Source organism: Buteo buteo, chromosome 13 (assembly GCF_964188355.1).
Source record: "Buteo buteo chromosome 13, bButBut1.hap1.1, whole genome shotgun sequence".
In the NCBI taxonomy this organism is placed as follows: domain Eukaryota; kingdom Metazoa; phylum Chordata; class Aves; order Accipitriformes; family Accipitridae; genus Buteo; species Buteo buteo.
The window spans coordinates 28,955,721-28,978,596 of record NC_134183.1 but is presented as its reverse complement, the minus strand read 5'-3'; the positions used below and the strand labels follow the sequence as shown (position 1 = coordinate 28,978,596).

General features: G+C 42.3%; 2 protein-coding genes across 3 annotated transcripts in view; both read left to right on the top strand.

Annotated features, from left to right (window-relative positions):
* Positions 1–5,697, top strand: part of MYO5C (myosin VC) — a 37,717-nt gene extending 32,020 nt beyond the window's left edge. For both annotated transcript variants that reach the window (XM_075045282.1, XM_075045283.1), the window contains 5 exons: positions 23–173; positions 600–882; positions 1,912–2,086; positions 2,601–2,681; positions 2,936–5,697. In XM_075045282.1, the coding sequence (XP_074901383.1) occupies positions 23–173; positions 600–882; positions 1,912–2,086; positions 2,601–2,681; positions 2,936–3,088 (843 nt within the window). In that variant the 3' untranslated portion in view covers positions 3,089–5,697. The remainder of the gene's footprint in view (positions 1–22; positions 174–599; positions 883–1,911; positions 2,087–2,600; positions 2,682–2,935) is intronic.
* A 263-nt stretch (positions 5,698–5,960) lies between these two features.
* Positions 5,961–22,876, top strand: part of GNB5 (G protein subunit beta 5) — a 32,380-nt gene continuing 15,464 nt past the window's right edge. The window contains exons 1-6 of the mRNA XM_075045281.1: positions 5,961–6,179; positions 8,414–8,557; positions 14,099–14,210; positions 18,651–18,787; positions 20,506–20,547; positions 21,328–21,404. Coding sequence (XP_074901382.1) covers positions 8,432–8,557; positions 14,099–14,210; positions 18,651–18,787; positions 20,506–20,547; positions 21,328–21,404 — 494 coding nt within the window. The 5' untranslated portion in view covers positions 5,961–6,179; positions 8,414–8,431. The remainder of the gene's footprint in view (positions 6,180–8,413; positions 8,558–14,098; positions 14,211–18,650; positions 18,788–20,505; positions 20,548–21,327; positions 21,405–22,876) is intronic.

Genomic DNA, 22,876 nt, shown 5'->3' with positions numbered 1-22,876 from the left:
TATATTTACAACTTACTTGTAGGGATTTATGAAGTGTAACACTCCACGTCAGAATAAGAACTGTTTGAAGCATTTTGATCTCTCAGAATACAGACAAATCCTTAGTGATTTGGCCATTTGTATCTATCACCAATTCATTATTGTAATGGAGAACAACATTCAGCCCATGATCGGTAAGACAGCAGCAATCCAAATAGACTTAAATGTAGCTTGTAAAGTATACAAATAAAGCATGTATAGGGAGGCAAAGGATGGGACAGACTTCCTTCTCCTGTTGATTTATACATGTGTACCTGCATGTGTGTTTCTGCACATATAAATTCCACTGAATGGTATATCCCCACAGGGTTTGGAAAGACTCTTTCCTCACAACATCTCCTGCTGTGGGATAATGCTTTGAAACCAATCAACATTCTACAAAAACAAAAGGCCTTTTAAAATTTGTGTGCTCTAGAAGCCTTTGTCAGTATCTTATTTTTCTTGTATCATTTAACTTTTAAAATATCCTGAAAGTAGGTGTTGTTCAATAATAAAGTTAATGTAACTGAAAGGAGCCTTAAGAGTTTTGGTTTTATCAGTTATTTTCTATTGTATTTCAGTACCAGGCATGCTGGAATATGAAAGTCTTCAGGGAATTTCTGGCTTGAAACCTACAGGGTTCCGTAAACGTTCTTCTAGTATAGACGACACAGATACCTACACAATGACCTCTATCCTGCAACAGCTCAGCTATTTTTATAGTACTATGTGCCAGAATGGCTTGGACCCTGAGCTTCTAAAACAGGCAGTGAAGCAGCTTTTCTTTCTGATTGGAGCTATCACCCTCAATAGTCTCTTCCTCCGCAAGGACATGTGCTCGTGTAGAAAAGGAATGCAGATAAGGTAAAGCCAGTGAAGTCGCAACAAGCTTGGGAATGAATTTTTAACACTTTTGTGTAATGTCTTTTATCTCTAAGTCACTGGATATTCTGTAACCGTTTGGCTGGAAGTAGCCAACTGTTTTTTACTCTTTTTGAAAAAGTAGATCTTTGCATTTTGGGCTCAGGTTTCTCAACATAACATATTACAAAGTGTTCTTTCCATGGAAACACTAATGGAAGAAAAGACAGAAAATTACAGTCTGGAGTTTAAAGTCAGACATGTTTAGGATTCTTTCCATGCTAGTTCACTCCTGATGTGACAAATAGTATTTTTAATTCTTTCTTACAATAGTGAACAGGTGCAACATCTCCTGGCTGGCAGACAGACAAAAGCTGACTTGCATTTTTCATGCTTAGTGATGAGAAAGGCACTGAGACAGAGCCTTTGAGGGTGTAGATTGGGATTCACCTGTCTTGTTACAGGCATCAAGAGAACATGCTCCTAACAGTTTTGCAGAAGATAACTGTTCATTTGTTCTCCATTTAGACAGTCTGCAGACTGAGGTGAAAGAAAATCAGTAAAATCTTGACCCATCTGGGAACATTACTAGAAAAAAGCTTCTTTAGCCTTTAAGTCATCAGTTATAAGCCCAGCTCTGCTTTGTAATGTGCAAAGATTGTTCTCGTTTTCTGTACAAGCTCAGTTGTAAATGAATATTTTAAAGACATATAGTGCTACAGTGTACTAGGCAATGCCAGTATATATATATTAGTAATTTTCTGTAAAAAACAGCAAAACTAACAACTTGCTTTCTATTATCCAAGCTTTAAGAAATAAAAACATAAAAAGAATTGAAATATACAAAGCATTAAACTTACAGATCAATGAGCTATTGTTTGATTTTTATGATCTACAGGTATAGTCTTTAACTTAAAATGTATGAATTTAAACACTGCATTAGAGAAGCATTCCTTCTTTAGAAGTCTTTAATGTAACTTGCTTGTTAGGGGGAACCTGACATTTCTCTTGTCTGTTCATGGTTTAACCCAGATGTAATATCAGCTACTTGGAAGAATGGCTTAAGGACAAGAATCTTCAAAGCAGCAATGCCAAAGAAACTTTGGAGCCTCTATCTCAAGCAGCCTGGCTCCTTCAGGTCAAAAAGATCACAGATGATGATGCCAAGGAAATATGTGAACACTGCACATCTCTTTCTACTGTGCAGGTAATGAACCATCTTTTTTCATCTGGCAGCACCAATTGCAGAATCTTAGCTATCTGAAATAATTTGTGGCAAAGAGCTATTGGCCTTTCATTTGATAAAAATAGCATTTTTCAGCATTCCACGTCACCACTTGTTAAATTGAATTTTTAACTCCTTATTCCTGTTTGTTAGCATTTTAACTGCTCCCGTGGTGAATACTTGCCTGCTTTGTTCTATCCCATGTTTTTATTCCACAGTATATTTTCTTTACCTTGTCACAGGCTTTTTTTGTTGTTTCCCTTAATCGATTCAGCTTTTTCTGCATCTCCTTGATCCTGCTGACACCTCTGGAAATGAGTCATAGCAGTCATCATATATGTAACAACTCCTTACATGACCAGTCAAAATTCTTTATTGTAAAATTCTTTACTGAAACTTTAATTAAATATCAATAAAGATGTCATATTAATGCTTTCTTCTTTTTTTCTCCTTACTTTTTGTGACATAGTAAAATAGTATTTTGTATTTTGAACAGATAGTTAAGATCCTCAACTCATACACTCCAATAGATGATTTTGAGAAAAGAGTGACTCCATCATTTGTTCGTAAAGTCCAGGTAAGAGCGACAACTATTATTTCTCATATTCAAGTTGCATGATACTTCGCATAGTTTTTGATGCTACTTAGTTATACTTGACCTTTACATCATATTATTACTAAGTTGCTCAGCTTCTAGACATTTGGAACTGACCAAAACAAGTCTCCTTAACATCATGTGAAAGCAAGATTTGCAATGGGAAGTAAACAATATACTGGTTTTGCTTTGATTCTTAATACAATATTTTCTTACCTTTTCTGTTATAATTTCAGGCTATGCTAAACAGTCGTGAGGATGTTCCACAGTTGATGCTCGATACCAAATACCTCTTTCAAGTGACGTTTCCTTTCACCCCTTCTCCACATGCCTTGGAAATGATACAAGTCCCCAGCAGCTTCAAACTTGGCTTTCTCACAAGGGTTTAATAAAACCAATGCAATGGTATTTTGTCAGAGAATATATAAAGACAGGCTGACTTTCATGGTTCATTCCTCCAGCTGCTGAATAGTATAGCAGCTTGCAGTGAATTAAACTGTTAAAAGCTTGTTCTTGAGTCAAGACTTAAAAAGCAGGAATAATTTCAGCTTGTGATTTCCTTCTCTCTTTTCTTACTCTTCTCCCTTCATTACAGTCCTGCAATGATAACTTTATATCATCAGCTGGACACAAAGCTAACCATACAGTTTTTTAGCCCAAACCTGTCAAGAAAAGCATTTATCTGACAAGCTTGCACTGGTGCCTTGTCAGCACCAGTCAGAGGGGAAAACTGCCATGTGATAAATGTTACTACTTTACAATTTTCTTGCCTTCACTTCCTGTAACGAGATTTTTTTTGCCAAGGTAATTCAATTCATTGCCTTGATATACTGGTTCTGTTTTACAGTAGCTTTCACCCTTCTGTACTTCTTATACCTTTATTCCTTTCGTAAGAGAAGTCTTTTATAAGAGTTCCTCCAGAAGACTGTGGCAGGAGGGAAGGGAAGGTCCTTCCACAATTGTTTAAAAAAAAATTAATATAAATAGCTACATTGAAACTGGGGAACTGAGATCAATCAAAGACAATTGCTGTTACAAACCCACATTGTCCTTTTGCAGGCATGCTGGCTTAGCTCACTGAATGCTTGCATTGCAGCTCAGGCACACTAGGCAGCTCTTCAGCCAGGGGAAGGACTCAGGGGCTCTTCTTGAAGACAGATTTCAGTTTTGTTCTCTGCAGTGACAAGTCTGGATTTTCGTATCAGTCATTATAATAGAAAAGTCAGATATAAAACTCATGTCATGATCCAGGTTTGAATTACAGACTTGTTTCTCTAAAAAACTGGAGTCATATCCTGGTTTGGTTCCATCTCTAGTGCAGTGTATTTCAGAGTATACACTGAGTATGCACACATGTGCACATCATCTTTCTCCCTTTCTGTTTTTTGCTGGTTTCCCTTCTCCAGTCCAGACACTGAGTAGGAGTGAATGCAGCTACTGTGGTCTGGTCTTACTGATAAACCAAGCTTAATTCCTTACATTTCATCTTTATTTCATTTCCATTGCAGGATCCTTAGAAGCAAAAGTGGTCCCCATTTTGCTTTGTTCAGCCTGCTCCCTGTAGTCAGAGTGCAACAAACAGTAACTTTATTTAGTACTGGACCCTGTCAGAACAACTGGAGAAACAGCATTCGCCTCACCACAATGTTGACTGTCCTTAGAAATTCCTCAGTAAATAATGCTAGTTTTTTAGCTAGTCTGTTAGACATAGTTATTAAAATCAAGTACTAGAGCTTTGAAATATTTAAAGGATTCTAATTAATTTAGTTAATTTAAATATTATAGGAAGGAATAAGTGATTTGATTTTTTTAATTATTATTACACAGTGTTAGTACTGTTTGTTTAACTTCACAGAACTATCTGTAAATATAAAGAAGGAATCATTCTTGCTCTTTAGTGTTCTTGGTGTTTACTATGTACAGTGAAATATTCACGGTGATATCCACAGAGATATATTCAAAATATATGAAGGAAAAATTTTGTGTTTTGTTCAATAACAATAGAAGCTGTACAAAATATTGCAGACATGTAGGTAGACTAGTATTTTAATCTGTTAAATAAAGTAGGTTTTAAATCAATTTGTAGTGCTTTGAGTGATGCAACAGTTATGTTTTAAATATGGGATCATTTGAAAGAAGTTACCTGGAACTATGCGAACATTAACTAATACTGTCAGTCTTGTATTGCACCATAAACATTTATTTCATGGTCTAGTTGCTTTCCTGTAACATTGTATCTTCCTGTCAGAATGGTATGCTGTCCTTGGCTCCTCAGGAATTTCTGTAAATATTTTAATGCAAGCAAGTTTTGTTGCTGTAATTTGTAGATAGCCTTTTTTCACAGTTACTGGAGCTGTATGTCTGTTACCTGGGACGGTATGAGTAAAATCACAGCCCGCTCTTAAGTCTATATCGCATAGAAGTGGCAGAAGGCATGTATGTCTTTATGACAAAAATTGTTGATCAAGGAAAGTTGTTCTGACAATTTGATGCTAGGTTACTTTGAGAGGTTTGTGTGAAGTATGCTATTAACATCATGTATGCAATCAGCAAAATACATTTGTAAAAGAAAGTTGAAAATGATCAGTGTCTGCTGTATGCTCTCAGAAACTTATCTTGCTTTTGCTGACGTTAATGTGTTCAACCAGTGTGTAGCTACAAAATTCTGTTTGTTATCTGTAATTTTTCTGAATATAAGGAGCAGTTTTAGTGAAGGCAGATACATGGAAGAGGTATTACTGAGGTTAACTTTCCTAGAATGGTATTAAAGGAGAAAGTATTTCATTCAAATGGGAAAATGTCAAATGATGATCATTACTGCAGTGGGAAAGCACTGAAATGACTTATGGAGAGATGTGTAAGATGCTGTTGGCATCTTTGGATGTGTTTAGACATGTGGCTCCTGCAGTTTCTGGGGTAGGACTCAGCAGCATAGGTGGTCCCTTTCAGTCCTGTGTTCCCATTATATTCTAATAGAAAAGATTAGGACAGGTTACTTCTACCCAAGTCTCTGCTGGGCTGAGGCCTTTCACTCCCCCCCCCCCCCCCCCCATTTTGTCTTAGATCCTCTTGGCTATCAAATGCAAACATTTAATGGCATGATTTCAGCGACTTCGGTAGAGTCTCAATAGTAGATGTGACCTTCAGCACTTTTTAAACTTTTCAGACATGTTTTCATAAATATTGCCAGAGTTTTTTCAAAGAGTGCAAAAAAGCAGCAATTTTTAATCTCACTGATTTTAAATTTATTGTCTTAAAACAGGTGAATAGTAAAAGTATATCCAATGAAGAACCAGCATGGACACTAATCAATTTGTTTGACTTTTAAATTTTGTTAAGAATATGAGATAAACTTAACATGGACAGTGCTATTTGTCAGAATGTCAACTTGATAGTTGGAAAAATCAGTTGTCAGTCACCTGCCCAGTATGTTTAACATTTGGAAACCATCCAAAAATTGCTGCTATATGGAACAGGCAGGTAAGATGTAGTTTGCCTAATAGTTTATGTTCTTTATTCTGAAAGAGGGCAGTTAAAATAAAGCCTTTTAAACTGTAATCATCAGCACATAACTGACCTGAGGTGATAGGACCAGAGAGGCTGAGCTTTAAATACCCTTTAAGTAGACTTAATAGGAAGGTTGCCTTTCTATGTTAGCAGTTGAACACAGCTTATTTAGTCCTCTTGAGAATCTCCAGGTTCTTGCTGTTTGAAAAGGTGGGTAATTTTGTATATTTATCAAGATTCATTTTACAGAATTTCTCTGTAGGTAGCATATTTCTTAATGTTTTACCATGCTACCATTTTTAAATTTCTGCTGTAACTTTAAAAACCTAGTAAATTTAAAATTTCAGACTAAAGTGCAAGAAGTTGTAATATTTTTAGACCTTTTTTGTTTAAATAGTTTATATCTTTATAAAATAGTATGGAAATCCATCATTATCACAGTCAATCTCAGGAATAATACTGCTTTTTAATTTTTCAGAAGTTTTGTTGGTTTCTCTTGTAGCAAAATTTTGTAATATATCATAATCTCATCTGAATAACATACTGATAGCAGGTATGATTCACCCTGTGTGTTACTCCAGCAAATTCTCACACTTTATCAAATTTTAATTCTGCCCGGACTATTTATTCCAAACTTAATAGGTCCTTGTCTAAAGTCTCTAGATCTAGTAATGATATTTTGTTCAAATAAGATGGCATTTTTCCCCTGTATTACCTTGATTTTACACTTCTTCTGAAGTGAAAGTTTTCTTCCCAAAGTCTAGTTAGCCTAGTGTCTTGAGGCTTTATGCCAAGTATATCAATCTGTGATTTTCACCTGAGGTGCCCTCAGTGGGAAATACTAATTCTAAGAACCTCGGAATAACAGGTTATTCAGTTGTAAATGTCCAGTTTTAAGAATCTGGCAGAACTGAGCACTGGTGCTGTAGTCACTTTAATGCTATAAGCAAGACTAGCACAGAGAAGCTCCCTGAAAGGATGGCAGCTTGTGGTCTCAAGCTCGTTGTTTGCAAAAGAATGCATTAAAAACTTCAGAACATATTTGTTGCTTTTCATCAAATGGAATATAAATCTCCTTGACTGCATGTAGCTAATTGAAAGCTCCTTGCAAATTTCAGATTAATGCGCTGTAGTTCCTTTCAAGAGAGCTTGCTTCCCACATGTTTTGGGATGAAGTTATGCATCTCCTGAAGACAACAGCAAAACTTTTATTGATTTCAGTATGGGCAGGATTTCTGAGTTTATCATCTCATCTTTCAAGTAGTCCACTGAAATACTTAAGAATAAGCAGCAGAATTCAGGCAGGTGCATAGAATGAAGTTTGGTTTGGTTTTCATATAATGTCCAGCCAAACAAATTCTAAAATCTGCATAGCTCATTGAATTTCTTTTGCTCTATTTAAAACAACCTTGCAATATCTTCTAATGGTTAACCATAAACTCGTTATTTATGTATATGTCTAAATAACGTTAAAAGCTTTCATTTTAGAAGTGGTGAAAGGTCCCATTTTCCCTGTGAAAAATGTACAGAGAAAAAATGGCACTATACACTGTTATTCTTGTTTGTTTTTCTCACTCTCAGGTAGTTTTTAATTCTCTGTTGATGATAATGCTATGATCCTAGAGATACCTGACTGGAGAACAAAAGTGGGTTCATAATGACCCAGCTTTCTGTGTGCTTGAAGCATCAATTTCTGCTCAAGCAATACATTGTTCATAAAATTTTTGTAGCTGCTGACTGAATCCTAGGTCATCTTTTCAGCTTTAAAAATAGTGCATAATATTGACTACTTAATAATGCAGTGGAAAAACAATAAATATTGATCAGTGCAGATTTCTCAGAAATCCAGCTGTTGTTATGCATTTCTGGTTACTGTCTGCTGACAGTAGTTAAGTAAAAACTGAGAGTAATTTCCTGCATGTGGTGAATCCATATGCACAGTGCACGTTTTGACAATGTGTAATCAGTGCACATTATAACACGATATATATTTTGCTTTGTGTTTTTCTTCATAAAAATATAATCTGCAGAGCACGTGACTGTCTTTTGTATAGTGATGATTCATCAAGCTCAAGAGATTAGTCACAGAGAGAGATTATCCAGCCTACAGATGTCTATATACAGTCTAAGGTGCATTAGCTAGCAGAGCTGTAGTGGGAAGCCTTGCGCTGGCCTGGAATGCACTCTTTCCTTCTTCTCTCTTTCAGCTCTCTTGAACTGCAAAGATGTGTGACCAGACCTTTTTAGCAGTTGTATTTGGTCCATGTGACAAATGCTTCAAAGAGAAGCCCCTTAGGGCTGTTTACATCAAATCAGAACAACTCAGCTACTGCTCGCTATGTGTGGAAATGGTACGTTATTGATTTTATCAGCCAGAATGTGGAAAGACTGCAAAAAATGGGGGTTGGATGTATTAATGGTCTGTTACGTTGGATTTTTATGGACAGCAAATAAGCATTGCTAGGCCTGTGGACTGCCAAACAAACAGCTCTGCAGACACCTGGTGTTTCCATGAGCCTGCAACAGAGGTGGCCTGGGGGTTCAGGGATACTTTTTATGATTCTTGATTGAAAAATGGCCATGAGCTTTTTTCCCTAGGGTACCACATTCCTCAGCTGTGCAAATGTTATGTGCCTGTCTAAACTCTGCTCTGAGGTATATGTGTGCAAGTCTGCTTGGCCTACAATCTTGAGCGTTTCCCATTACCTTTAACAGAACTTAAAAAAAAAAAGATTAAACCATTGCAATAAACTCATTCACTAGTGACTAGGGGATACAAAGTTCATCTAGTCTGTCTCAGTAAAAACGAGACGCAAGTGAAGTGCTGTCAGAACTCCTTCGTGGCCCACGGTTCATACTGAGACCATGTCGTCTCGTAGGCTATGTTCAATACTTGGGTGAGAGCTGGAAGTAGCTACAATGAGGATAAGGTGGGAAAAGGTTGCACAGCAGTGGTGTGTATTCTGTCACCATGTGTCTGCATCACCACAGAAGGTTGTAATAGGGGAGATTAGCAAACCTACTAGCTTGACCAGCAGGTCCTGCCAGAATACCTGCATGAAGAAGGGATGATGTTGGAGGCTTTCTAATCTCCAGCAATTACTGGTGAGGTGATATCCCACTCTCCTGCTAGGGAGCACTGTTCTAGAGAGTTCACAGTGGGGTTTTTTAGATGAAATACAAAGCTAAGGTCATGAACCTATGTGGCTACCGAAGAGCCGGTCTCCAGAACTCCTTTTGTAAACTTAAGAATTTTGTTGTCCTGATTATACTGCAACTTGGTGTAGTTTTATTTTATCTTCCTGAACCATTGTGTATTATCAGTTGGAGAAGACATCCTTCGCTGTTTCCTCCCCAGAACTGGTCTCTACCATGACTGGGTAGGGTCCAACAGTTTGTTGTATTTGAGTGTCAGATGAAATGATCTCTGCAGGAATGCTAAAAGGTTTAACTAGCTGTGTTTACAAAACACTGTTTTACAGGCAAATGAGAGCACTGATTTGGTGGTTGTAGGTGGTGCACTGTGTACAGTTCACTGACTGACACAGCACATGTTCATGTGTTACATTGTTTAGGAGGAAATTTAGATTTAATGACTGGAAGACAAAAGACAGTCCCTTCCCGGTTTATTTGCTTCTCCTGACTTTGAAATTGCTGCTTTGTTCAGGTCATTCTTGGCCAACAGCCTATAAATAGCTATTTATCCAGTAAATTTTTGCATGACTTGATAAATGCATGCTGGAATTGCAGGAAACTGCCTGTTTATTATTTACAGTTCCTGCAACTTTCTCCTTATTATTCGCATTATGGAAGTTAGACTCTTACCAACTGAAACAGCTGGTAGGTGGAAACAGGCTGAGACTTCAGGAAGAATTGCGTCAGTACCTAACAGCCTGTTAGGCTTCCTATTAGCACTGCTGCAGGATCTTGGGCTTTCTGGTAGATCTGGCTTTAGCTTGGTTCTTCATATTTATTTTGTAAAAGATTTAAAAACAAATACTCAGAACACAGAGAGCTCTTTGCACTGAAAATACATATGGGTAGGGAAATTGTAGCCTCTATGGAATTGATTTTTCAGAGCTGTGGGTATGCTTTGACTTACATCAAAATGCACAATATATCTTTGCCGCTCTTGTGCACGTGTTTGTGGATGCTTGTGCATAATGTGGTGTATAAGTGGCTGATCTCTTTGCAACTTCCTGATTTGCACATGCAACTCCTAATTTCAGTCCAGCAGATGCACACATGCATTTTCATCAGCCAGTGTTTGTGATTTCCGCAAAACCAACATATATTGAGGGATAACAGAATTAGAAGTTGCTGATTCCCGGTGTTGAGATCATCCTACTTCAATTGTTTGCCTTTTAGACAAAATAATCTTTTCTCTCTGGGGTTTTGCCTGCTTTGGAGATTGGTGCTAATCAGTAGAAACTCCGTCAGTGTTTGCTGGTTTAGTCTCCCCACAGAAGTATTAGTAAATTAGCTTACAATTTAAAAAGAGTTCAGCTGGTGAATTAGCGAGAGTGAGACTTACTTTAAAGACCTAACTTTTGAGATAAGCAACAATTTGTCACACACTGTTAGACCGTCCATTTTCCCCAGCGTCCTTATTAATGGAACACTACCAACATTCTTCCATGCATCCCCATCTGGTGTATTTGCCATGTGCGGAAGGTAGGTTTATGATTGCAAAAACGACTGGTTTTGCCACAGTTCTTGGTGATTAATGTTTCTGTAGCGGCTCTATAGAATAATGCCCTATAGAAAGCTGACTACTTTCGGAGTGGTTGCCTCAAAATGTATGAAACCAAGGGTCAGCTTGCCTTTGCTCCATTGGGAAGAATCAGAGAAAAAAGCTGTCTTATAAGAAGCTGTCCTTGTTTTGGGCAACTTGGAAGCTCAGTGCTGCTGAGGACATAGCAGCCAGTTTGGAAGTGGTCAGCTTCCTAGGCAATGCTGGTGGTCAGTATGAAGCCACAGCAACAAATACTTTTATGTGCCAGTCATTACTGCACAATTAATGGATCATAACATTACAAAGTGGAGTTCAACTACTTGTTAGTGCTTTTCCATATATTCTGCATACCATACCTCCTGTGCAGGATGTTTTCACAGCCTTTTGTCCAGTGCTGATGTGTTTTGAAACTCATCTGAAAGCAGAGACCAGACTAAGAGAACCTATTCTTCATCCACTGCTGCTGACTGAACTGCCATTTCAGGTTAAACGTGCCTTCTGTATAGTGAATTCTAAACTGTGTTAACAAATGATTTACTACTAACTTTTTTTTTTTCAAATTGCAATTGCTAATACATTATTAAAAGTACCTAGCCTTCAGTATGGTTAGATTTTATGAAAAGGGAGAAACAAAAAGCCTTGATTGTTTACTAAATGGAAACCTTTTTTCTTTTTTAGTTGACCTAGTACTATGTTACCATCTGATCTGGTGCATTTTACTTAAAGCTCCCAAATGGCCTTACTCTAACCTGTGTTTTTCGCATGGTTAGCTAACAACTACATGAGTAGTTAAGTAGCTTGGTCAGATGAGCTAAATACTTCTTTTTTTCATTCAAACTAATGAAATACGTGTTAAGTATCACACACTTCTGTAGCTCACTCTGGTAGAGGCTTCTCTTTCACCTCATGGCTCTGCTTATCCCTGTCATCTTGGGACTAGTATCATGTATCAGTCTGAACATGTATGGTTCCCAGAGAATCTCACCTTCCATGCTGTTCTTTGTAGACTTTTTAATCCCATTCCCCAAGGCAGCGAGACTGTTCACATCAGTAAGGCAAGAAAATCTGGGGTTTTTACTGTCAGAACTGTGCCAACTATCTGACATACAGGTTTTATCTAAGCCAAATTCCTTAGAGCTGATGTGTTCCTATCAAGGCAAGGAAATTTCCTATGTTTTTTGTTAGACTTAACTTCTGGGCCCCTTCACACTTACGAGGTGTCAGAAGTAGGGCATTTGTCATAGACTAAAATCCTTCAAAAATGAAGTTTCTTCAAAATCTTCCCCTGCCACTCGCCCAGGACACAGCTGCATTATTGAGTTTAGTATAAGTAGGTTTAATTTTTCAGACATGAAGATAACACACTAGAAGCTTCCTGTCACTTTCCTGCTAAAAGATGGTGGGTTTTTTTCTTTTGGTATCACTTGAAATATACTGATTTTTTATTTCCTTGGCACTGTGAGTGTGCTGGAAAGCATTTCCTATGTGCTGTTTACTCTGAGAGGCTTTGAAGGATGTTGCCATATCCAGCAGTTTGTGAACTCCGTAGAGTATACTGCCTACTTTTTCTTTCGTGATACTGAATGTAACTGGATCAATTTGATTCGGGATTCAAAATTTCAAGTCCAGGGTTGCTTACGTGGCCATCAGGCTGGTGGGGTTAGGTCACACCAGTTTCTGTGGACAAACAAGATGACTGGAAATACATCCACTGCGTTTGACTCTCCAGCAAAGTAACCCAGCTCCTGCCTGCAGATCCATCAACTCAGAGAGACCTGGAGCACACGGCCAGACCAGGGCCTGAATTCAGCCTCTGGAGTGACAGGGCAGAGCTCAGCAGCTCTGCCTGTGCATCCTGGTCGGACAGTGACACTGCTGCTAAGCCCAGTGTGGGAAAGGACTTTTCTTTTCTCCGAGACCCACATTGTGTCCAGGATGTGCCCAGAGTCTAAACAACAGCTGCAAACACGTATTTTCTTATCTCCCCTTCCGATCTTGGCACATCTCCAGGTTAAACAATAGCCATTGGATTGTCTGTTTTCTGGCTAAAGGGAGACAATGGGAGTCAATATGAGCAGAGTTACTCCGTGTAGATCGAGGACAATGACTGCAATAAGAAGAGGACGTTTTCAAGGAACTCCAGGGAGCAAAAAGCTGCAAGGCCATGTGCCACGGCTCGCTCTCTGGAAGCATCAGCTGCTCCGTGCGCTCAGCACACGCTCCCGATCTGCACCAAAGCAGAGTCCGCAGAGCAGTGGAGCTGTGCCCTGGGCTCACACCAGCACCAAAGCGGAGGGTTCTTTGTTCCCTTTGGGGTTTTGGAAACTGGTCCCTTTCAAGGGCTGGGAAGGCCACGGACCCTAATGTGCTTATCTGTGTGCAGGGGAAAGAGGTGTTTAGGGGGGAAAAAAGGGAAGGAAACTCTGGCAACACCGAATTGAAAAATGAGGGATTCAAAGCATAGTAGAGAGGAGGGTTCAGACCACTCGCTGCATCTGTCCTGCTGGCACAAGAGCAGGGCCGGAGACCTTCTGAGTGACCGAGTCTCCTAGTGCTCCCTACCCATAGGAGTATAAGGGAACGATGGAGCTGAGCTGGGATTTGCTAAGCCTGGACAGGAACTGTCTTCCCAGTCTGATATTTTAAAATGCCTTTGGGGTGACCGATGACTTTTTTTTTAATCTTTCCCCCCAGAGCATGCAACTTCTGGTACAAAGAAGTTTGGGTACAAAGCAGAAGCACGCTTTTGCGCGTATTGGGGAAACGAAGCCTTTGGGCTGTGAAAATGGCTTGGGATGCCCAGCAAGCGGAAGCCTGTGTGTAGGAGGAGGGTGGGAGGCGAGGCCGGCTGCCTGGAGGCCGGCAGGGACGCCGAGCCTGCCGTGCTGCCTCTCCGCGTGGGTCCGGGCGAGGGCTGCCGGCTCTCGCGGGTGTTTTTCCGCACGGTGTGTGCGCTCAGGTGCTGGCTGCACGTAGGGCTGGAGGAGCATCCCGCCTGGCCCTGGACGTCAGCATGGGGAGGGGGAGGGAGCCCTGGCCGGCTCGGGCGCCGTTGCTGAGGCAGCAGGAGCCTCAGCAGCATCCCTGAGAGCCAGGCGAGCAAACTCCTCCTCCCTCCCGCTCTCATCTCGTCTCTCTCCCCGCTTCCTTTGCAAAGATGGCAACCGAGGGGCTGCGCGAGAACGAGACCTTGGCATCGCTGAAAAACGAGGCCGAGAGCCTGAAGGGCAAGCTGGAGGAGGAGCGGGCCAAGCTGCACGACGTGGAGCGTGAGTGGGGCCGGGGCGCGAGGGCCAGGGGCGCCGCGGCCGCCCTGCGCGGGGAGCGCGGCTGCCGCACGCCCGGCACCGCGGGCCTGGCCTCGCCGGGTCCACGGGAAAACACGCGGCTGCTGCCGCCCCAAAATGGGAGCGCCGCTGGGAGCCGGCTCTGCCTGCCTGGGAAAAGCAGGCATCCCCCTCCGGAGCAGGGTGCAGAGAGACCTAACACCCCCCACCCCCACCCCCAACCCCGGTGCACGCGTCTGGTGTCACGACAGTCGGCTTTCCAGCCGACAGCGCGATGGCTGCTCAAATCCTGCGCGGCCCCGCACCGGTGTAAATAGGAAGCGGCCGGGGAGTGCGGCCGGCGCAGCCTCCCCGGGCGTTCGGGGCCGCGCAGCACCGGCCGGGCGCGGGGACGGCCGCCCCGGAGCCCCGCATCGCCTCGGCCCGCCGGCCCCCGGCCGGCCCCCATCGCCCGGCCGCGGGCGCTTCTGGCCTCGCTGGGGCTGCGCGGAGGCAGCTGTGCTTCCTGCACTGCCTTCGGGCCGGGGGGCGGGGAGGGGAAGGGACCGTGAAGTACCCCTTTTGGCGGATTCTGAGGTTTAGTTGCATCGTTTTAATGGACATCTTAGTGGCAGGAGCAAAGAGTAAACCCAGCCTTGTGGAAGCTGATGGGAATCTGCTTTAACGAGGCCGGGATTTCACCCAGGGTGGAAGGGCTTAAAAAGGAACGTTGTTTCCAAAAACACCTCCCCCCCAGGGAAACAACTTGCAGGGATCCAGTGCTGATTCAGAGGTGCAGGGTGAGTCAATGCGCGAGCTGTCAACGCGTAACTCACCGTTATCAGCTGCGGTTTCAAGATCCGTGGTTAACGTAACAGAAATGACATGGACAGATTTCAATCCTGCCCTCCCCCCGTGCCCTCCCACCCCTGTTCAGCAAAAAAATAAGCTAGTCTTATTTTTATGGAGCTTCTCAACTAGGTATTAATTCATCTGACCTGAGATATAAAAATCCTTTTATTTTTGTTATTTCATTTTTGTAATTACAGTGATACAATATATTACAGGGCTTTTTTTTGAGAAAAACATGTAAATTACTGTACTCCTCTGAAATCGCATAACTCGCTTTATTAGAAATATTAGTGGGTCATTATTTCATCCCTTTTGATGACTTAAATGTTGAAAAGGAATCTGAGCCTGTAGACAGTGATTTAGCTCTTAGTGTTTTGTAAGACTGAAGGACCGGCAAACATTCTTAAATTTCAGGTGGGAGAGGGTTAAAAGATTTTTTTTCTGGAGTAAATAGAGCATTTTCTTGTCTAAATTAGACAATCATATGTTATATGAGTGTCCTATTAATAGGAATCATTAAACAAACGGAGATGGCCTCATTACAGAAACATTACCATAAATCGTCATATTCCTACAGTATAATTTCTGTATCAGAAGTAGTGGGGCCTCTGCTTAACAGACCTCTTAAGCATATGCTTAAATCCATTTTTGCTCACAGAGAGATTTACTTATGATTGCAGTGATACTGTAACTGTGCATGTCATTGATAGTCATAGGATATTTATATCTTTGTCATATGTAAAATCTGTAAACTTACATTGGAAAGCTGTGTTTGCGTAGCCGTGGCATGATTTCTAAGATAAAAGTCTTATGCTGCTGTAGAATAATGCTCCCTTATGATATTTTATATCATTGATTCTGTATCAGAGCTTTTTTGCACTTAAATTATCCCCAAGAACTATTTCTGCAGAGATTGTAAGTTTCAGAATAAAGCATCTCTTCTGTTTTGGTGGGTTTTTTCCTAATCTAAAATTGTATCTTTTGCATTTTTTTGCTCTGATCATGACTTTCCCTCTGTGGTTCCCAAAACAAACAGCTGGCTGAACTAGGATTGCCCTTATTTGTTCAACTCGTTTTGAACAGCAGCTCTCAAAAATGTGGATAGAAAAAGGAAATACCAAACATGCATTTGATCTGCAATCTAAAATTTTAAGGATTCAATTCTACCGCTTGAGAATTTTAAGTGTAGCTAAAACAGTTTGTTCTGTTCATGAGATCCACAGATGTTTAAGGCCAGAAGAGACCATTAGGACCAACTGACTTTGCAGCACAGAAAAGATCAAAGACCCAATAGTATCTGCATCAAGTCCACATCCCCTGTTCAGGCCAAACAATACGTTTTAGAAAAAAAGCCTGTTTTATCTGGATCTTTGTAAAACCACTCAAGCTACTTATTGGCTTTAGCTGATCTACTTGCCTGAGTGCATAATTTTCAACTATCTTGAAACAATATTGGAGAATGCTTCAAAATAATTATCTGACTCTAAAACCTGTGCTAGGCGGGTGCAGGATTATTATGGCTGTGGTTGGAGATAAGTGTCCTCAGAGAATCAGTAAGGCTAAACCAGGCAATTCCACAGAGTCTCAGCTGCGTTGACATAATGGAAACACTTTGTCCATTGTCTGTGAAACGTTTGTTTTTTCAGATATGTTCTGGACACAAGCATCTTTCCAGCTGCCATAATAACCTCCTGTCCTGTGTTTTCATGTCTCTTGATTGGATCATTTGGCAGGTTTCCATGGGCAAAAGTAGGGGGAAATGTTATCTTTTCCTCAGTGGGTTTATATGGTACTTTCTCAGAAACTTGCTTTCGACCTCCTGTTAGAGGTGACATGGACAAATTGTCAGGAATGGTGGACAGCACTTGTCCCTTGGCTGGGTGAGACTGGTTGAGCAGAGATTTCAGATGAGAACATAATTCTGGCACAGCCTGTGGGGCTGCTGGTTTTGAAAGACAACTCTTAAAAAGCTAATCCACTAGAAATCAGTCCCTGCCTTAGGCAGAAATTGCTCCCCTGACCCTGTGCCAGGGAATGATCTCAAAGTTAAGGGTGCCTGCTCTCTGGCTGTGGCAGCCCTTCCTAGCCCATGAGTTTTCTTGCAGCTCTAGAAAAGTGACAAAGGGTGAGGCAGCAATGCAGCTCCAGAGCAATCACCTGCCATGTGACGTGTGGAGCTCAGCCTCCAGCACGGCATTGAAAAGCTTAAGATTTCTTCCACCAGCTCATTACAATGTGAGCTGCTGCATTTATTTCAAAAGGTTTGAGTCAGGCATTGCCCCCTTAGCTAACAGCAGCTGGATCATCTTAGGTTTCAGCGTGGACAAACACACAACATGGGGAAGCACTGGATCCTGTTAGCTCTTCTCTAGACAGACTTATTTTTAATTCTGGTGCCAGGGTCTCCTGCCCCAGGACCCCTACTCTACTGTGAGACTTGAAGCAGATCCCACCCTCCCTAATGCTCCGTGTGAAGTGTGTCAGAGCTGCCACAGCATGCCAAGATACATCATGGCCCTACTCGGCTCCATGCTGGATGAACAACGCTGGAGCAGAGCAAATAGGTTTCCTCAGATGACGCCTTCTCCCAGACACGGGCAGATGACCCCAGCATGAGGCATCAGGGTTACATGAGACACCTTTAGTTGTCAGCTGCAGTGGGATGAATTTTATGTCGAAGTGAGTTTGCACAGTTGGAAGTGTAAATTTGTTGGGTTTTTAAGAATACCAGCTGAAAGTACTGCTATTAAATGAGGTATCAAAGAACAGACTTCTCCACCACCAGACGATGCTACTCAGGAAAGTTGCTTGCCAGCCCTCTCTGTTTCTCTTTCCTATAAAAGAAAGAGCTGTCCCTATGAAGTCCTCGATGTCCGTAGACACTGTTGAGAAGTCGAGTAGCGCACTCTTGCAGCAAATGCCAAGCTTCCCTGCTCACTCAGAGCTGTGTCCTGGCCCCCAGTGCTCCCCTGGCCACCAGAAGGGATGGCACAGCAGAGAAGCGCCAGTGGCTAGTACCTGTATCACATTGCACCACTGCTGCAGTACCGAGAACCGATGGCAGCTGGGAGCCTCACATCCAGAGGCTCACATCACAGCCTCACATAAAACAAGTGTTTTACCGTTGAAACTTCGGAGATTTGGTGCTTACCCCCTTCTTTTGTCTGATTTTTTCCTCCAAGACCCAGTAGTGGTCTTCACTTCTGCTGAGTACCTTGAGGCATGTGTTAGCCTGGAGGCTGTCTGTGCACTTTCAAGCCTCAGTCAGGCTGAGGATTTCCCAGTAAGAGGGGGCAAGGGGGTAATCTATTTTCCAGTTATACTTGGGTGTGATGATCTGCAAGAGCTTCAGCAGCTACAGCCCTGGAATTCAAGCCCTGAGTGAATTCATCCTTATCTTTATCTGATGAACATGTTCATACACCACCCACCTTGGTTTTACTACCTGTCAGCTCTGAAGCAGAATTTGTTGGCTTGCACCATAACTCAAACTTCATGGATTAATTCCTTCAAGTGACATTACTCATAAACATAGAGATTTGCCAGGGCAGAGCTTTGATGCAGGGCTCTCTAACCATCAGCTGTTTGCAGTTCATCAGGTGGCAGAGCGTGTGGAGGCGCTGGGCCAGTTTGTGATGAAGACCAGGAGGACCCTGAAGGGCCACGGAAATAAAGTTCTCTGTATGGACTGGTGCAAAGACAAGAGAAGAATTGTGAGCTCTTCCCAGGTATGCTGTTGGGCACATGTTTTTCAAAGCTACTGTTGGGCACTATACTAATCTTCTGGCTGTGCGATGTGCCAGTCTTTGCAGATGATACCTGTGTAGAGTGTAAATGTTTTCAAGATACCCTTAAAGCAGTTCATTGGCAATGTATTTGTTCCGAGAGCATAAATCCAAGCTTCTGATCATTGCTACACCTGTGGTAGCTAATACCCTAAATATTTCTTGTCCAGTCATATACAGATTTTCCCCATATTCCCTACTACAATAGAAAATAGAGAACTCATCTGAGGCCGCTTTTATTTCCTTGTTCTTTACAGACCAAATATTTAGTAACAATTTGAGGTTTTGTGTTCAGAGAAAATAATCAGGAAAATGGAAAGGAAGAAATGTTGATTCTTCTAGAGATTTCTGTGCAAAGAAATTTCTTGTGCAGTCTGTATGATTGGTGCGACGTTGAAAGCCTCAAACATCTTGCCAAAATTACTGCATTTACTTGGGCATTTTGAGAAATAGTCCTAACACCTGCTCAAGACCAGTCTCATGAGCTGGAGGAGGTAATGAGATAATTACTTTCTAGATCCCCTGGTTCATCCTGAGCCCAGTATGGCAGTGAGTGAGCTTGTTGCATCTCACAGCTGTTCATTGACCTATATGAAATCTGTCAGGGGTCTCACTTGAGGGATAAAAATAGGCAATCTGCATTGCAAGCCACCTTCAGTTACTGTGAGTTTTTACCATTCATGGTGATCTCAGCAAAGAGAATAATTTTAAATCATGTCACATTTTTTAAAGTGGTTAAAATGTCAGTGTGTAGATCAGAAAGCTGAATGGGCAAGTTGTAATGCATTTTTGCATTTTTTACTCTATTTTAAGAACCGTAGTGAGTCCAGGTACAGCAACAATTGTTGCTCAGTAATAAACATTTCGCTTTCGCGATACGGGGAGCATAACAATATTGTGCGCATAAGGCAAAGTAGCTGGCATGAGTGTAGCTGGCATACACAAAGTGATTGTGTTGCTCTCTGTGGAGGGTTCTTACAATGGCTATTTAGCAGATTGTATCAATGGATAATTGAAGGTTAAGTAAGTATAGTGAGAAGTAAAGGGAAAACCAGGAAAAGACAGGAAAGGGAAGATGAATAAACAGTGCAATGTCCATAAATAGTCCCCGTGAGTGCTGCCAGCTTGGCAAGTGATTTATAATACAGGTCACCTCTTGTATTTGTAAGGCCCCGTACTGAGCCACTGACAGATATCACTTGGGAGAGGTGGCCAGCTTTGCAGCTGGTGATTACAGGCTGGGAGAAACACATCATGGCTGAAAGGAGGCAAGCGAGGGCTCACTAGTGGCAGTTTCCTGAGGAGATGGTCCTGTCCATGGTGTGTGCTGCAAGTGAGAGGAGTTCTCGTAAACCCTCTAAGAGGGAAGGGAAAAAAATAAAAAAATAAATTGGTCTTTTAAGCAGACGTCAGTCATCTCAGTGAGGAGGAGATACGCTTTTCTTCTGGTCAAAGACATGACTGGCACGACTGAGGAGTGTCTCCTCAGTGCTTTGCTGTGACCGTTGTGCTGCTGTTAAAATGGAGACAAAAATTTCATGACATAACAGACTGGGGGATGGAAATGAGCAGCAGAGTTTTCCTCAAATCTGGAAAGGAGGCTGACAGCCATGTCTCTGGAAGCCCTCAATTTCTCTCTCTGTTTGTGTGCTTTCATTTAGGATGGGAAGGTGATTGTGTGGGATTCCTTCACTACCAACAAGGTAAGTGAAACTTCAGCAAAAGTCAGATTTCTGTGCACAGGGCAAATGGTGGTGGGGTAAGAGGGAGGGCTGAAGGGCTCACAGGTGTCACGGGAGGCAGTGGGATGATGGGATAACAGCAAACCTCCACCAGCACCTCCAACCAAGGGGCCCAGGGCAAACCACCTCCCTTGACCCATCTCTGAGCAAGTCCCTGTCAGGGCACTGGGGTTTGTTGTGATCTCCAGCAGGAGGCTCCGATCCTGCCTCTTCGCTGACAGGGAGGGCTCCTGGCTGGTGACAAAACCCAGTCAACAAAACAGAGGCCCTCCCTGGGTAAGCTCTGTACTAGATGCTGTGTGTGATAACCCAGGATCCTTCAGCCGTAGTGGTCACTGTGAAACGGTGCCACTGCTCCTCCAAGCCCTGCCAGGGCTGTCTTGTGGCATCCTGCCCCACACAGTTGAGAAAAAAAAGCTTGTTTGTAACTCACTTTTACACCTGCAGCAGTGGGGACCTTTTACAGCACTGAATAACCCAAATAAAACATGCTGTGTGATCAGTTTGGGGCTCACGAATAAGGTGGAAAGTGTCAAGGAGGGACAAGCCATCCCCCTGCTGCTCCACTGGGTAAGGGTTGCCCCAGCCTTCCATGTGAGTTATGGCTGGGGGAAACACCTGTACCTTTCACTGACCCAAGGAATGTCCCACAGAAATACTGAACTTACTACTCTACACTGTTCTCCTTGCACTGATTAGGGTAACAATGAGATCCCAGTTTAAAGAAATGCTGTGTTTCAGGAACACGCAGTGACGATGCCATGTACCTGGGTGATGGCCTGTGCATATGCCCCATCTGGATGTGCCATCGCTTGTGGGTAAGTTCCCAGTTTCCACAGCTGCTTACACAGAGAAGCTTGATTTGTAGTGATGGTCCGGTGCCTTCAGATGCTGACAGCTAGAAGTTTGCGTGCCTCGATTGCAGGTGGAAGGACTACATTCAGTGCCTCTGATTCTATTCCCATAATGGCTCGTACACATTATCTCCACTGACTTCAGTGCCATAACATTTGTTGTGTAAGCATGGAAAGTAATCCTCTTTCAGCATTTATATCATGGGTTAGGAATTCCGCATGCATGCAACTTCTCTGTTCCAGTTTGGTTGTGTGTGTTGGATATATCTTCTGAGGGAGAATGGTTTTAATCCTGTTCTTACTTTGTACTCTTTCTTCTACAATGTAGAGAAGGTTAGTCACTAATGATTGCCAGCACGTGGATAGATCTTGCCAAGACAGGGTGGGGAGAAGTAACCCCATCCTCAATAGTCTTCTCCAAGTTTTCTGAGGGCTCAGGTTTGAAAAAATTGAGTTTATGCAGGGGAGACAACAAAGAGATAAGATGTTGGCAAAACATCTTTTAAAAAGAGACTGGGTGGATCAGACAGGCAAAGCAAGCTTGGGGCAAGAGAAAGGAACAAAGGGAGACTTCACTGTGTAGCTTGCAAATCTAGAAAGCAGCAGACTGAGACAGATATGCAGACTCCATAAATGTGTGTGGAGAGGGAGTCCAGAAACTGCATGTTTTTGACTAAAACTCGAAGAATGGCAAGAAAGCTCTACCTTCACACTTGTAAGAGAGACAGGGAGGGCATATATGCATTGCACTACCTAATTCTGTATTTGTTATGCTGTCAGTTAAGTGCTATGCACCTAATATAAGGCAGAGAACCAGCACCTGGTGGTATGCCGGGATCCCAGGGACCAGGGCAGGGCTGATCTACCATGGTTCTGGAAAAGGGTCAGGCACAAGTCAGACCCTTTAGAAAAGAGTCCCGCATCTGGCCTGGGAGACACAGTTTAACTGGTGCAACTGTCCAGGAGGGGCACACCAGCTACAGAGGTCAGTGCTTCTGTTACCTTTTTTCCAAACTCTTCTAAAAGCCCTGTCTTCACACCCACTACTTGCTATACCGTCTCTTCCATAGGAGTTAGGTCAAATTTATTAAGGTAGATAAATAATGATGCTTAAATACTGATCCTCGCAATGATGGATGTCAACAGAAAGATGGCAGTTTGGCTGCATGTGAAACATTAACCCTGAGGTGACTACTGTGTCACCTCCCAGTTCATACTTTCATGAGGTTTCATTCAGTGCCATTTATAAACTCGATGAGGTTAAAAAATACTGAGGCGCAGCTGTTCAAGTTCTGTAAAGTAGCCAGCCTGGTGAGGCAGCTGGGGCTTCCCTGCACAGGGAGATCCCGGACAGCACAATACAGGGAAGTCGGTACTTGTAAGGGTTTGGCAGCGCAGCACTGACAGGTGGTTTCCTTCTTATCACCACTCGCCTT